Raw genomic sequence first — 16,581 nt, 5'->3', positions numbered from 1 at the left:
ATACAATCTCCTGTATTTCTTTTTTTATTAAAAAGGTGTGAAAGTTGAAACAGAGATTTACAACTGAGCACTAGATAAACATTTTTATTACATGCTTCAGGTTTAAAGAGGATTTAATTCCAAAATAAATGTTAGTTTAAGAGGTTCTGCTTTCACCAACTTACAGATGCAATATAAAAGCCAAAATATAATGGGTTAACTTACTATATAAAAATACACAAATAAACCCAAGTTCCACCTCCCTCCCTTCTCCTAAGGCAGTATATACCAACATTAGAAGCCATCACAGCTCAAAAAAATATTCTTGATCAATATTGATTATTGATCTCTTATATCATTAGAGTCCCAGAATGCAGATACAGATTTATGTTCAGCAGTCAAAACAGTAAAGCCATTAGGAACAAAGTGCCATTTCTGTGATCAGCATCCCACTGCTCTACATTAACATAGAGTGAGTGCACTGGCATGCATCGTTTTGCTTCATATGAGACTCCATATATTTTGGTCTCTCAAAGGAAGTCCACCTTCTCATGTGACTTTCAATGAGGGTTAACATGTTCTCCATATCAGCTGACTGCTGAACAGCACTCATATCCTTTAAAAGACCCTTCTGACTTTTTATCTTCAGAATTTCTTCAAAAAAAAAAAAAAAAAAAAAAAAGACAACAAATCAAAAAAATGATTACACTGAGTTCAACGGAAGTTTCACTCCATCAGACATTCATGCAGACTCATTTAGATTCAGCTCATTTAGATCATGCAGACTATTTAGATTCAGCTAAAAATAAAAGATTCAAAGGCACAGAAAGAAACAAAGTTCCTTCCATCAGAGCTACACAGAGGTATACTTCAGAAATGATTACATGCTCTCTAGAACCATAGGGCTCATAAGAAAAGACAAGTGTTCCTTTAAGTGGCATGTTTTCTAGGTTTTGTTTTGTTTTTTTAAAGCACAAGCTCATTACATAGCCCTGAATGAAGAGAAAGAAAAGGGAAAAAAAGTTTCAGATAAACTTCTCTCTGGGACTGTTTAAGTTATAAAAGCACTTGCTGTTGCCTTCCCTCTCATACTCAAGCTGCCTCTGAAAACACATTCCATGCTCACCTGCAAAGTGGGTGCCTGTAAACTGCGCTTGGGGAGTTCTGGAAGGTGGAGTGCCCCAGTGCCACCTTCCTGGAACACCTAGATAGAAAAAATAAATAAACCTGAACTTTTAAATTTTGCAACTGAACTTGAAAAAATGAAAAGACACATTCTCAAGGGCTGATGAGTCCTTCTTTATACAACACTCTCTGCAGAAACAGCTCACATGCGCTAGCTCGTGAAACACCTTCTCCTTAGAGGAATGCATCAAGACCTAGTGCCAATACTTTCTGAGCCCTTTTTTCATCTTCCTCTAACTGTTTCTTGAGCGTCTGGATTTTGAATTGCAGTCTCTTTATAGTTTCTGCCATGTGTTCTGCTGATTGCTCAGCTTTAGTTATTTCTTCTTCAGATAAAATATAAACAAAAACAAAACAAAATCTGCTTGAGAAATGGTGAGTCTTTTGTGTTTAATATACAGCATAAAAGTCCCTACACAAACAGTCCTGAAGAATGGAAAAAAAAAAAAAAAAAAAAAAAAAACATATAAAAAGAACTATAAGAAATTAACTTAAAGAATTAACATCTGTTCCATCTCTCCTGATAGTACTTTAAAAAGTATTGAGAGCTTAGTGTCTCTTCTCCACAGCATCAGTCAAGTCACTGAAAAAAAAGAAAAAGAAGAAAAAAAATACTCTGCTCTGTAGCTAAAATGGGTGATGGTGGACACTGGACTACTCTTCCACAGAAGCACAGACATAGCCAGCAGTCCTTCTAATAAAAAGTTACAATGCACTGAGCAGCAGCATCACAAAACCTATTTTCTTCCTTTCATATGTCTTTCATACCTGCAGTTGTATCAAAGTCTTTTCATTTGTCTCAAGCATTTGTTTCTCTGCCAGCTGAAGGCTCAGGACATTCTTCAGCTCGCCCAGCTTCCCTGGGGGCACCTTTAAGGTCTTGAAAAGTCTCAGCATCCTTTATAAAAGAGAACACAACCATGACTTGTTTGGAGTTCTTTTTTTTTTTTTTTAGAAAAAAAAAAAAAAAATACTAATGGGGAGAAACTGGGGAGAAACTAAACTCAGTTTAGCCCAATTGCTATCAGTGAAGTAAAAGTATCAAGACAGGAAGAAAAGCTGTCCCAGATTCTTTTCCAAAACGGAATTCCAAAATTTACTAACTGAAGGTTAGTAAACATGATGCCCATCTACAAAAAGCGCAAGAAGAAGGATCCAGGGAATTACAGGCCTGTCAGTTGTTTACCGTAGGAAACAATATCAAATACTTTGCTAAAGTCCAAGTATCTTCCTGTTGTATACATCAAACTGTCACAGTTTAACACACATTTGATATGGAGGTGCAGGAGGATTTTGGCAAGTCAGGAATCAGACCTGACACATCACAAGTGAAGCATAAAAAAATAAGTTACAAAAAACTAGCTGCTCGTGTTCATATCTTGATATACTGGAAGACCAAAAAAGCAGCATACAGGTTTAGGCCCGATATTCATAAGTGTATGGTATACCAACACACACAAAAATTCTCAGTCACAAACAACTGTTTCCATGACATAAAAAGACTCCAAGTTATGGCCTAACAATTTTTTTCCCCTTTGACTTCTCTTTGAATTAACTTAAATTCTAATTCATTTTGTGACTGTTAAAGAAAATTTAGCTCACTGCTCCTGCCTCTATCATAAAATAATAACAAAATAAATAGCTGCCAACAAACATAAACCCTTCTAAATAAGTATAACTCTTATTAAAGTAGCTGTTAAGAATACCTCCTTAGTCCTGCTACTTCTGTAGAAGTAGCTAAAATGGGTCTGGATACTTTCAACAACACTTGCTTGTCCACTGTCAATATCTCCCTCTTTGATTTTGCATCCACACTCTCTTCCAAGTTTTTCTAAGTGTGATGCTCCCTGGTGCAATCCTCCAACAATGGCACAGAACAACTGGGTAAACCAAATTCCTTTTCCTCTTTTTCTCTCAAAAAGTTTATTTCTTACCTCTCTTTCAACAAGTTCAGGTATTTCTGAAAATCTCCTTTTCCCCCACTTTGTTTGGGCAAAATAGATCTGAAACGAAAATAAAGGCAAAGTTTGTTTTTTGTTTGGTTTGTTTGTTTGTTTTTTAAATCAGAAAGCCTCCAAGCACAGAAGGAATCAAGTGAAGTAAACATAGCCAGAACTTCCTTATTTTTCCTTTTGACTGTCTGAGTGACTCCCTGAAAAAAAAGATATACTAAAAATGTTGCAATTTTGAGACATTCTCTGCTGTGCAACAATTTATTTACTACCATTAACCCACCATAAGAAGCACTTGAAAGCACTTCAATGCTTGACGTTCATCTGTTACTACTGACTATAAAAAAGGCTTTCTGAACTGTGACACTGTAATTCATCTCAAGCAGGTTAAGGAAAGCGATTCATTCTTCTTAGTTCCTCCCATTCCAAGAATGGGTCACGTAATAAGAAACACACAAGATGTTTGCCTAACCAGCACTGAACTCATGCTGCTCATAAGATAAGCTGTTAAGGAAACTCTTTCGAACAGTGAGCTGCCCAAGCCAATCCTGAGATATGGGCAGAATATTTTCCAGGACTGAAGAAATGTCACCTGAGCCAAAGGAGCTTAGATTTCATCACTCTGTTCATATATGTGAACAAGTCCTACGAGGAGTGGCTGAGGGAGCTGGGCTTGTTCAGCCTGGAGAAGAGGAGGCTCAGGGGCGACCTTATCGCTCTCTATGGGTACCTCAAGGGAGGCTGTAGCGAGATGGGGGTTGGCCTGTTCTCCCACGTGCCTGGTGACAGGACGAGGGGGAATGGGCTTAAGTTGAGCCAGGGGAGTTTTTAGGTTAGATGTTAGGAAGAACTTCTTCACTGAAAGGGTTGTTAGGCACTGGAACAGGCTGCCCAGGGAAGTGGTGGAGTCACCATCCCTGGAAGTCTTCAAAAGACGTTTAGATGTAGAGCTCAGGGAAATGGTTTAGTGGGGACTGTTAGCGTTAGGTCAGAGGTTGGACTCGATGATCTTGAGGTCTCTTCCAACCTAGAAAATTCTGTGATTCTGTGATTCTATAGACTCTATGCATGTCTTCAAAACTACAGCCAGCTTGTCTTCTTGTTAACCATCAGGCAACACTTCCCTCTGCTGACCAAACACGGTAGCACGCACCTGCTCCCTGGTTTCCACAGTTCCTAGTTAAGGCAGGGGGTCTCTATTATGGTTTTGGCTGGGACAGTGTTAGTTTTCTTCCCAGCAGCTTGTATAGCACCATATTTTAAATTTCTAACCAAGATATTGCGGATAACACTGGGTTTTAGCTGTTGTTGAAGACTGCTTACACAGCATCAAGGCCTTTTCTGCTTCTCACACTGCCCTGCCAGCAAGGCTGGGGGTACGCAAGAGGTTGGGAAGGGACACAGCCAGGACAGATGACTCCAGCTGACCAAACAGGTAATCCATACCACATGACATCGTGCTCAGCAATAATAGCTGGGGGAAATAAGATGGGGTGTTTGAGGGTATGGCATTTGTCTTACCAAGAAACTCTTATGCATGATGGAGCTGTCCTGGAAACAGCTCAACATCTGCTGGCCAATGGGAAGCTGTGAGTGAATTCCTTATTTTCCTTTGGGTGTTTAGCTTTTGATTTACCTTTTACCCTATATTTATCTCAACTCACAAGTTTTCTTGCTTTCACCTTTATATCATCCCCATCCCACTGTGGGGGAATGAGCAAGCAGCTGTGTGTGGCTGAGCTGCCTACCAAGGTTAAACCACAACGGTCTCAAAGGAACTGTCCACGCTGGACATTTCCTCAAGAGGACTGCCTTTAATGAAAGGTATGAAATACACGAAATCCAGCAGAAAAACGGGCAAATCCCTTTCTTTCATTGGTTATGTTTTAACTTACTTGACCCAAAAGAATGATTACCTTTCTTTTTTGAGCTTGTTTTCTTCTTTCTCCATCCGTTCCTTTTTTTTTTTTTTTGCTACTAGGTTTTCTTGCTGTTCCCTCATTAGCAGTCTACCTTCTTCTACTGGAAGATGCAGGGTGATGTTTCATTGTCTGTAAACCAAACAGCAAAGAAGGAAACAAAGAATCCAGCAATTATAATCCATCCGATACAAAGTGCACGTTAACAAGCAAAAGGAAAGAAATGCCAGGATACATGTATACAGGATGCATGTAGCGCACTACAACTCCCAGCATGCAACGCTGCGAGCCCCAACAGCGCAACAGGCGCTCCAGCCAAAAAGCCTGCTGGGAGTTGTAGTCCTTACAACCAACACCGCCTTCCCCTAACCCCCTGCTCCTAGCGGCCAACACAGCGGCAGCTCCCACAACAACTCCCCGCGCACAGACTCACCCCGCTGCTGCCGCTTCCTCACAACTCCCACCGGCTCCATGTCCCAGCCCCGAGCCGTTACCGACACGTTTTACCCGCGCAACCGAGGCCATGCGCATAGCAGGGAGGGGATAACATTAGATTCTTAACGATGAGGCCATCAGGAATATAAAAGAGTTTAGAGAGAACAAGGGTGATTCAGGAGACTCCATGCAGTCTCCAGTTTCTTGTTCTCCAGCTGGTTCCATGTTAAGGCATGGATGTTTCTGGGTGTTTGCTGTTGTCTTTACATTCAAAGTTGTTTGACCAATCAAAAGTTGTTTGGAAAAGAACTGCTGTGGAGAGAAGGGTTGTGGTGTACCAAAACACACCTCCATCCCAAAAGCTACCCGCCTCCAAGGTGCGACCACCCCTCACTGAGCATGCGCTCTGAATTTCTCGGAGCCTATTGCTTTAAACGGAGACGGGAAAACTTTACACCAATCATAACTAAGATATGCTTGACTAGAGCCATTCAAGCTCCACCTAAAAGATAGAAAATAATATAAATTGGCCCAAGAGAAAGGGGATGTTAGGGAAGATACCACCGTCAGGGGAGATACCATCCCGAGGACAACATCCTTAGGACCTCCTGACTCCTGGGATCAGTCGACGGGCTGAGCCTCTCTTCCCCCCCCATTGGGACGCCTTTGGGTGAGATCTAAATACTTGCTTATAAACCTCTATAGAGTCTTTGATCCTTTTAACGCGTTTATTTCTAGGCTGCGCACCTGTAACATCTGTAAACACCTGTAACACCTGTAACATCTGTAAACACCTGTAACACCTGTAACATCTATAACATCTATAACATCTATAACACCTGAAACACCTGTAACATCTATAACACCTATAACACCTATAACACCTATGTATTTTATGCATACTAACTTGCTTTTGCAGACAGTCACTATCGCCGGCAATCCAAAAGAACCTGATTATCTGTTGCTGTAATAAACCATACTTGATTGCATTGTGATAACTCTCATTGAGTGCAATGAGGGTGAGGGTGGTTATCCGTGATAGTTCAGTGTTCTGAATCTAACCAGACCCCCAGGCGGTTAATGCATTTTTGGTGAATGTCTGAACGGACCCCCAGGCCGTTAATGCGTTTTTGGTGAATGTCTGACTGGACCCCCAGACGGTTAATGTGTTTTTGGTGAATGTCCGACTGGTTCAGTGTCCTGAATCTGACCGGGCCCATAACGGTTAATCAGCTACACCCCTTAACACGACAAGGGTATAAGAGGGGAGCCTGCCCTCAAGAAAGAAGAAGAAAAAGAAAAAAAAAAAAAAAGAAAAAAAGGCAACACGATGAAGTTACATCAATAAAGAAGTAGGAAAAAGGAGTGAAGAGGAACAGGGTGGCAGAATGGAGACCAGGACGGGAACAGGCATTTTGATTGCCTCGTGAAGATAGGTTCGGCCAAACTCAGCAAACTGCTCAGAGAAGCTCGTACAGAAAGTCACTGGAAATGGGCACACTGGAGCTGGAGAGAAGCTTGAGCTGAGAGAAGTGGAGCCGTGCACACAACTGCCTCTCGCTGGTAAGCAGTTGTGCATTATGGGGAATCATACATGTACGTCCTTAGAAACAAAGACTGTCCTGGTAACCTTGCAACTTATTCTCCTTATTGACAATCGGACAGTTTATGAGCCTGAAATATGGGACCAAACTGAGGTCAAGGTGTGGGACTCTGCAACTAAAAACGACAAGGTTGCAGTGGGATTGCTTGGCACCTGGCAAGCAATCTCTGAGATTAAAGAGCCATGTGGAGCCACGATCACAAATGTGTGGCTTGCCAGATAGTGAGGGAGCTGCGGGCTCCTTTACTGATCCGACTGCTACGCCATGGGCCCCTCTGCTGCTACAGCCATCGAAGGCTTTTGCTGTTACGCCCCCTGTGACCTGAACGTGCCTTTTGATCCAGGCCTATTGGCCTTGAAAAGGAGATGGATGTGCTTTTTCTTCGATCTGGGAAGAACGGGATACATAAGGCCTGAAGACCGAGTTGCTTGACAACTTAAACCGAGACATATTGTTCAGAAGGAATGGAAAATGGAGACTGTTAAGTCATGGAACTTAAAGGATTGTTTGTTACCTTTCCTGATTTTACGTATGTATAGGCATATTCGGGTTTAGTATGTAAAGCAATGTTCTGTATATTTAGAATGTTTGATGTTTGTGTGTGCGTGTTGGTGGAGCGTAGACTCCCCGCACACCCAGCGCTGTTTACTTGCCTTTTATACCTTTTAGAAATATTTGTTTTATAAATATTACAAAATTCAAATTGAATTCAGACCGCATTTATAACACTTTGGAGACTCAAGAGCTGGACTCAGCAATCCTCGCAGGTCCCTTCCAACTCAGGACATTCTGTGAGTCTATGACCCCAGTGGAGAAGTGGTGAAAGGTGACAACCAGACCAAGATACGGTAGGTTTGGCAGGATGTATTTCAGTGCAGAAGTTTCCTCCTCAAGTCTACTTCAGCGAAGAGCTAGGGACGGCCCTCTGTGTGGTAACAGGCCCTGGTGGTGATGTCACAGCGTATCCCTCCTGTATCCCTCCTATATCCCTCTGCCGTGGGTGCCAGCTGTGGCCCAGTTGCTTGTGGGGCCTGTAGGAGGAGGACCCAGAGAGAGCGTTGTGTCTATCTGGGGACATCCTGCTGTAATGGAGAGGGTGAGAGCCCTTAGCGGTGAGGGGCAGCGGGAAGGAGGTTGGGGGCTGAAGCAGGACCCTTCCCAGCAGGCTGCTCGGGGCTGTGTCTCCTGCGGAGATTTCTCACCAAACTGGCCAAGATCCTCGTCCCTACCAGCTCCAGCCCCTTGCAGATTTCATTTTTGTATTTTAAGATTGTTTGTACTTAAACCGTAGCTATTTGGAGAGTAGTTTGTCCAAAATTTCTATTTAGAAAAATCTCCAAATGAGTTGTAAGGACATGTGTTACTGGATCCTGTAATGCTATGCAGATGTGGAGTCAGAAGCTATGAAATCCTAGCTGAGCTAAAGGTTGGGAATAGAACACGAAAATTAAATACATATAAAAATACAAACATTGATTTACACATTTTCTTGCAGTGTTTAAAAGTACACAAACATGTCTGAAGATATATGCCTTTACACCACATATTCATAACCTAAGCCGTATGTATTTGCATCCACTCTTAACTCTGTGAGGCTAAACAGATTATGCTGTTTCTGTGCCTTCTCACAATACAGGCCTTCTTTTCTGCTGATCATCCTGATATTTTTTTCTCTTCTTCTATTGCATGTTCACTGTTTTTGATCATAAATTATGAAAAATGTATAACAATTTAGATGAGCTCCCACCAGTACTTTCATAACTGCATTACTACTTACATAGTATAACTGGAAATATCTTTTCTCATGCTTGTTAATCACAGAATACATGATTTAGTTAGCCTTTTTTACTTTGTTATCATTGTGGACACCCTGCTATTCCTGACAGGTAATTAGAGGCCTTTTTCCTGTTCAAAGAAAGACAGAGAAATATGTATGAGAAATTACTCAACATAGGAATTAGTTGCAATTGAGTTTCTGCTATTTTCAGTGTAAAAATAATGAGAAAATAATGGGAAATTATAGTACTGATCCGATGCCAGTGCTAAAAATCTAGTCACACTCGTATCAGCCTCCCGGCTAAGTCGCAATAGCTTGTGTCAATCCTGCTACCAAACTGTTTGAAAGTAACCTTCCCTAAACTGTGCTATTTGAAACAGCTGCTGCAGGGATCACAGGACATTAAAAATGCTGCTTGTAAGGGATCGCTGCAGGTCATTCAGTTCTCCTCCTCCTTGAAACAGGACTTCTGCCAAGCAGGTTGCCTGTGATTTTATTCAACTGAGCCTTAAAGGTAGTTTTTTTCCCTCATTTGCTCTAACAAGCATTCTGTAGTGCTGTATCACTGTCCTAATGAAGAATATTTTCCTAAATGTCTATTCCGAACCTTCCAATCTGCAATTTGCTTTCATTTACCTTGTGATTTACCATCAGTTATTTACCGAGCAGAGGTTGACTCTCTTGGCTGTAACTGCCCTTCAGGCAACTGCAGCTCACCTTTTTAGGCTCCCTTGGGCTGCAAGCTCACCTCTTGGTCTCCTTGCTGTCAGAAAGAACAAGCACTGCTCGGTCAATGGCTGTCTTTATTTCCAAGAGTGTGAATAACAGTCCAAATAACGAAGATTAATGAAATCATAAGGCTGGAAGTGACCTCATTTAGCTTGTCCTTTCTGCCCCAAGTGAGATCAATTGCATCTGTACCATTCTCAACAGAAAATTTCTCTAATCTAAACATTTCCAATGGTGGAGGCTCTATGTCCTCTCTGGCTTGGAGACAAGCTGAGCTTTCCAGTACAGTTAGTTAGAGATAGCTGAATCCAGTAGGTTTCTGGTCCCAAGGGAATTTCTTCTGTCCCAGCCCAATAGTTGCAAGGCTGCTGCATTTTCATGCCCCCATCTCCAGCCAACAGTGAGTCTAAACAAAGTGGCTCTCAGTTTTGTCCCTGCCTTCCTGCTGATCAGGGCTAAAGCTTGCTAGTGGAATACACTACACACACAACAGGATCTCTCCTGTCTTACACAATCAGTCCATCCAGTTGCTGTCCAGTGCAAGGAATGCTTTTTGCAGTCCACTATTTTTTTTTCAATTTCAAGAGTTTAATGATTTGAGGGTAAAAGATCCATTTATAGTTATGAGAAAAAAAAGATAAAACTGTACAAAACTCAGTGCATGCATTGTAAACAAGGATTGCTTTCAACTTTTGTATCCACTTAATTCACTTGAAAGAAGGTAAAAAATATCCATAAATCAGACTCTAAAAAAAGAAATCCTAGCTTATTTAAATTTTGTTTAAAATGTTCACAATCTCCGAAGCCATTGAAATTCCTCACAAATGAGAACTCAGCTCTAGAGCATAGATAGACAACAACTTTATGTCTGAAATAGGCTACACACAGATCTTCCGTTCCTGAGAAATAGGCAAATTGTGTGCCCTGAAAGTTTAGATACTACTCTTTTTGGTTAGAATTAAGAATACTTTTCTCCTGTGTGTTATCATAATGTATTAACATTCAAATATCAGCAGGGTATTAATTACAAAACTGTCCATGCACAGGGCAAAATTAGAGATCAATTAATTCCAAATTCATTATTTTTTAAAAAAGTGAAAAATAAAATTAATAAAAATAAAAGATTCCCCTCCCACCTCCCCTCCCTCTCTCCCACCTTCCTCTCTTCCCATCCCCAAACCTGCAAATAAAAAAAAAAAAGGAATAAAATTGTCAGAAATATTGGGGTATTTAAAATTGCATACTGTAGTTAATGCTCCTCTTTTGGATTGTTTTGACAAGACAAATCTGCTTAGCTATTTTTAAAATTACCTAAGCTCTTTTGTTGTTGTTGTTGTGTTGTTGTTGTTTAATTTTATTTAGGAATTAGGTATTTCCTGCAACACTTTTTAAAGATATATTTTAAATATTTAGGGATCCAATTTTAGACCCTCTTAGATTTTAATGCAAATTTTTAAATGCAAATTTAGGTTCCAGCTGAAGGAAGATTAACTCCATCTCAGCTCATGAAAATGTGCAACTGCAAGTCTAATTTGAATCATGTATTTAAACCTCATTAATTTTAATAACATTTATGCATACTTGTGTGCTTCTGGATGTAGTTTCAAAGTGTAATTTCTACTGGATACATAAAAATAATCTCCTAATATCTTTCCTTTTCCAAGTTTATATTCTCTTGTGTGAGCAATTTCATTGGGGAAAAAAAAAAAAAAAAAAAAAAAAAGTAGACAGATGAATGTGTATATACATTGTATATCTATATGTATATATACTTAAAACAAGTTTGCAATACACATAATTTGTCTTTAAATTGATTTTGTTATTTATACTTCCAGTATAGGCAAAGCTTGCATACTGTTGGATACTGTCTGGAATATTGAGCTCAAAGCTGGGTAGAACGGTTATCAGACTGGAATGAGTACACAAAGTTCAAAAAGAGAAAAGCTAGGACTTGATACAGCATCTGCTAGACCTGATTCTGTTCCCAGACAATATTCTGTCAAACATTGTAAATACATGTGGATTATGTCTGCCTTTTACCAAATATAGGCAATATTTTTTTCCTTTTGCCTATTCAATTGGAAAATATGTGGTATACAGTAGAGACAGATTTTCAGCATCATGTAGAAGCCATGTAGCTCAATCCCTGCTTTTCTCTGATAATAGTAACAATTTGTAAATAGTAAATTGTAATGGCTTATAAAGAATAAATCAGAAAATAGATTGTGTGCCCTACCAAACAAGTTTTGGTTGGTTTGATTTCTCTAGGGCATACTAAAAATTAAGCATCAGGATTTAAATATCAGCCCTGTAAATATGTAGTTTAAATGCTAAAATATGATATATATTTTTAATGCAGCTTGAATGGACTTTCACCAAATGAACAATGTTTGAAAATATATAAATAATTTAAATGAAATTATTTTTTTGAATCTGAAGGTCCATAAACTTATAAAACTTACATTTTGACCTCAGTGCAATGTATCCTCCTGCTATTTTTATAATACTGAAGTCAGGAAATTAGAGCTCTGATGAAACTCACAGTCCTGTAAAGGGGAACATCAAAACTCTGCAGTTTCCAGCCCATCAGCCATGGTTTCCAGACCATCAGCTATAGCATCACAATGAGCAACTAGTTAATCTGGAGTAAATTCTTTGCTATCAATAAAACCTTACTGCTTGGACATTGCAATTTTTAATCCTAGTAAATACCTGTGTATTTCTGAAATGATTAGGTAAGAAATTTCTGAAATGATTAGGTAAGAAATCATCCTTAATAAGGCAGGAAAATAGGAATACAATTTTCTGACAACTTTGGTAGTTGAATTCTCATCCCGTGCTTGCTAATAAGGTAACAGTGAGACATTTCCAAATGTTTTATGGAGGCCTTTGTGGAACAAAGACAAGAAAAGAAAGAAATTTTTACTCCCCAAAATGACCAATCTGGAATTAAAAACAAACACAGAGCAAAGGGCTTAAGTATAAATCCTACCTGTGCTGTTTTTTTGTTTGTTTGTTTGTTTGTTTTTATGTGTGTGTGGTTTTTGTTTGTTTGTTTGTTTTTCCTTTAAATCAAATTTCCACTTTGGATATAAGGAACACTCTTTATGAAATTTTCATGGAATCCAATTCACTTCAAAAAACAACAACAACAAAAAAATGTAAGAGTTAACTGCAAATTTTATGAGTAAAAGCCTAGTCCCTTTTTTCTCTTTTTTTATTTATTTTTTAATTAACTCCAATCTTAATGACCCTTCACCATAAATGAAGCTTGAAATAAATATGGACATCAAATACCCAGTTCATGATCTTTGCAAATTGTCACATTGTCGTAAGAGCATGTATTAACCATAATCACTGAAGCATAGGTTTTTCATGAAATATAAAGTCAGTGCTGTTGCTTATCCCAGTTTTATATTAAGGTTTTGTACAAGTTCCAGTCTATTGACTTTACTGAAGGTTCTCCAAGTTTACACCAATACAAATGATGACAAGTAAGACCAATAGCCAAGGATATCTATTCCTTTTACAGTTCGGCAAAATATATGTATTTCAAACAAGAATGTTTTGGAAGTGTACTGCACCTAGGCCTGGATTATTCTCAATAAGTTTAACATTTATTCAGAAATGACATATTTAGAGTGTGCATTATTTGGAAACATTCCATGTAGTTCTATCATTAAAATAATAAGAATAAGAATAAAAAACATATAAAACTTAAATTCTAGGGACTAGATCACACTTACAATTTAAAATATGTTTTAGAAACAATTGACATACTAGACATTTCTACTCCAGATTGGCAGTTAACTGTCGTGCATCATGTCTCTGTATAAAGTAGTTCTAAAGTAATTCCTAAGAGGTTGCTAGTCAGAGAGAAAAAGAAAGTGCAACACTTTAAATAAACAGTCCCAGCAGCTGCAATTTACAGCTACTGGCTATTCTTTATGCAGTGTAAGCACACTGAATATATTGTGTGAGTGAGTGTGATTTCTTTTCCATAAGTAGTAGATAGATCAGCATCAAGGACATAGCTTTAATTCAAAAAAGTGTAGTAATGTTCATATACTGATTAGATCAAAGTCCTGAATAAATGTCTTTTAAAGGATACATTTTTGATGTTTAGCTTGAAGCGTATCAATGTTTTCTAAATTATTCTGGTGACTTTATTATATTATTTATTATATTTGGATATCCTATCTCCACTGATTCTTCATCTTAGAGGATTCCCAAGCACAAACCAGATGTGGCTTTATGCTTGTGCCCGTGTGTTTTGGAGTAGGGCTACTATAGATTACGCAACCTACAATTGGAAATATATAATATCTGAATAGGAATATTTCAGATTTCACTCATTTCTTGTTGCCTGAATATCTGAGCAGTTATTACAGGGTTTTCCTTTCCCCTAATCCCACAGGTTATGCTAGCTGTAGTCAACTGAACAGTTGGGTCAATGGCTCACGGTATTTTTATTCTCTGTTCTGTAAAATTGCTGAAATGATGCCTGGTTCAGTTTTGGCTTGATACATCCAAAATTTGTTCATACGATTCCCATGCACAGCTTTGGAGTTAGCACTGGACAGGTGCCATGTCTCTCAAGCAGTGTGGATGCAGTTTCCCTGATTTAGAGGATTAAGGGCTATTCTGTGTTAGCAATTCAAACACACCACATAGTTGACCTCAGGAGTACAGAACAGAACCTGTTGCTAGTTTACCTGCAGAGATTTAGCCGCAACGTCCACCCCACTTTGGAGAGTATCATAACTCAGATCCCCACTACAGCAGTGGCATAGGCTTCTCTGTGGAAAATGTCCTCTCCTGCGCACAGCGTGCTGATTCTTCCTGTTGGGAAAGGTGATCAAAATTTTTGTGACCTAAAAATAAACCAGAAAGCTCATGTAAATAACAGCACAAACTGCAGGAGAGATTTATAATTCAAGTTCAGTATGATTACTGAATTACCATTCTCAATTTCCAGACATCCTTCCGTTAGACTTTTAAAGACAATTAATTTGTTAAAATCATTATAATCATTATTTTTGCAAAGGAATTACACTGGCATTTTTAGCCACTTTCAGTAAAACAATTATATGGGATTGTTTCAGATTCCCTGATAACTACCTGCTTTGGTACCTTTGCTGACATTCTCAGTGATGCTGTAGACTGAATGACTATGAAGACTAGTGTGTACTTTATCCCCTGCAGGAAAAATTTAGGTAGGCAGAATATAATTATGCTAATCTAAATTTGGCCTAGACAGCAGAGTTAACATTAGTTTTCCTGGTGGGATTTTTTACTCCATAAGAATGAAATAATCTTTCATTAGATACTCTGGCAATATCTACATATTCAGCAAGAAGCACGGGTATGTACTGAGGTGTAGTACAAAAGTTTCAAAAGGAAAAATAAGAAAATTAGAAACACCCTTAATAGTCTCAGTGGAACAGATTCCTAAGGGAACTCCATTCAAACTGGCCTGTCTACAAATATTTGTTAAAAAATCCAACAGTTCAAAACACTCATATACATTACTAAAATCTATCAAACAAATGAATAATTTAGAATTAATAACCAATTAGTAAAGAGCTTTAACAGTTCAGTACCCTATCCTCCTCTCCTCTCCTCTCCTCTCCTCTCCTCTCCTCTCCTCTCCTCTCCTCTCCTCTCCTCTCCTCTCCTCTCCTCTCCTCTCCTCTCCTCTCCTCTCCTCTCCTCTCCTCTCCTCTCCTCTCCTCTCCTCTCCTCTCCTCTCCTCTCCTCTCCTCTCCGCAATTGTTAAGATAAGAAGGTTATGAGGAGTAGTCAGCATGGATTCACCAAGGGGAAGTCATGCTCGACCAACCTCAATGATAGCTTCACCAGCCGGGTAGACAGGGGGAGAGCAGTGGATGTCATCTACCTTGACTTCAGCAAGGCTTTTGATACTGTCTTCCATGACATTCTGCTAAAAAGCTGAGGAAGTGTGGGATAGAGGAGTGGACAGTGAGGTGGGTTGAGAACTGGCTGACTGGCCAAGCTCAGAGGGTGGTGATCGGCGGAGCAGAGTCTGGCTGGAGGCCTGTGACTGGCGGTGTTCCCCAAGGGTTGGTGCTGGGTCCGGTCTTGTTCAACATCTTCATCAACGACCTTGATGAGGGAATAGTGTCTGCCCTCAGCAAGTACGCCAATGACACAAAGCTGGGAGGAGTGGCTGACATGCCAGAAGGCTGTGCTGCCATTCAGCGAGATCTGGACAGGCTGGAGAGAAGGGCAGGAAGAAACCAAATGAGATTTAATAAGAGCAAGTGTAGAGTCCTGCACCTGGGAAGGAACAACCACATGTATCAGTACAGGCTGGGGGACAACCTGAGGGAGAGAAGCTCTGAGAAGGACCTTGGGGTCCTGGTGGATGACAGATTGGCCATGAGCCAGCAGCATGCCCTGGTGGCCAAGAAGGCCAATGGGATCCTGGTGTGCATTAAACGGAGTGTTGCCAGCAGGTCAAGGGAGGTGATCCTCCCCCTCTACTCTGCCCTGGAGTACTGTGTCCAGTTCTGGGCTTCCTAGTACCAAAAAAAAAAAAAAAAAGACAGGGATCTCCTGGAAAGAGTCCAGCAGAGGGCCACAAAGATAATAAATGAACCGCAAGGTTCATAGGGAATTATACAACTAGCAACTGAACAAAACGTGGAATAGGACAGAATTAATAAGGGAGGAAATGACCCTGTGTGTGAATGGGGAACTAAAACCAGTCAGTGCTCAGATTACGTCAGTTTTGAAATATGCTCACTTCAGCCCCCTGTGTTTCCACAGGAGATGCTGGCAGGTGTAAATTTTGGTATGTTTCAGCAGCACAAGTTTATTGTATAACTGCAGAAATTAATAAAATAATTTCCAAAACAATACACCATACCAAATCTTGGCCTTGTTTCCCCCCACAATAAGTAATTTCACAAGACTCATTCATCATTTGAAAAAAATTACAATATATCTGTGTAATATTTTGGAAAAAGTCTGCATGA

General features: G+C 39.7%; 1 protein-coding gene across 1 annotated transcript; it reads right to left on the bottom strand.

Moving 5' to 3' along the window:
* Window positions 1-436: 436 nt before the first annotated feature.
* LOC116487513 (centromere protein Q-like) lies at window positions 437-4,572 on the bottom strand. Its single transcript, XM_032184509.1, has 6 exons — window positions 4,469-4,572; window positions 3,099-3,167; window positions 1,935-2,062; window positions 1,372-1,493; window positions 1,102-1,183; window positions 437-633 (listed from the first exon to the last, which is right to left on the bottom strand). Exons 1-6 carry the CDS (start codon window positions 4,570-4,572, stop codon window positions 437-439), a joined length of 702 nt encoding a protein of 233 aa, XP_032040400.1.
* Between the last annotated feature and the right edge of the window lie 12,009 nt (window positions 4,573-16,581).

The sequence above is a fragment of the Aythya fuligula genome, chromosome 3, assembly GCF_009819795.1.
Source record: "Aythya fuligula isolate bAytFul2 chromosome 3, bAytFul2.pri, whole genome shotgun sequence".
NCBI lineage: Eukaryota > Metazoa > Chordata > Aves > Anseriformes > Anatidae > Aythya > Aythya fuligula.
Note: the sequence above shows the minus strand (reverse complement) of the source record. Positions and strands in the feature narration are given on the sequence as shown.

Bases quoted from the DNA above. Each gene is read 5' to 3' on its own strand.
- LOC116487513 (XM_032184509.1), bottom strand. From the start codon at position 4,572: ATGTCATGTGGTATGGATTACCTGTTTGGTCAGCTGGAGTCATCTGTC. The intron at 2,063-3,098 runs GTAAGAAATAAA...TCTTTTATAAAG, and splicing joins CTGAACTTGTTGAAAGAGAG to GATGCTGAGACTTTTCAAGA. The intron at 634-1,101 runs GCATGGAATGTG...TTTTTTTTGAAG, and splicing joins GGCACCCACTTTGCAGGTGA to AAATTCTGAAGATAAAAAGT.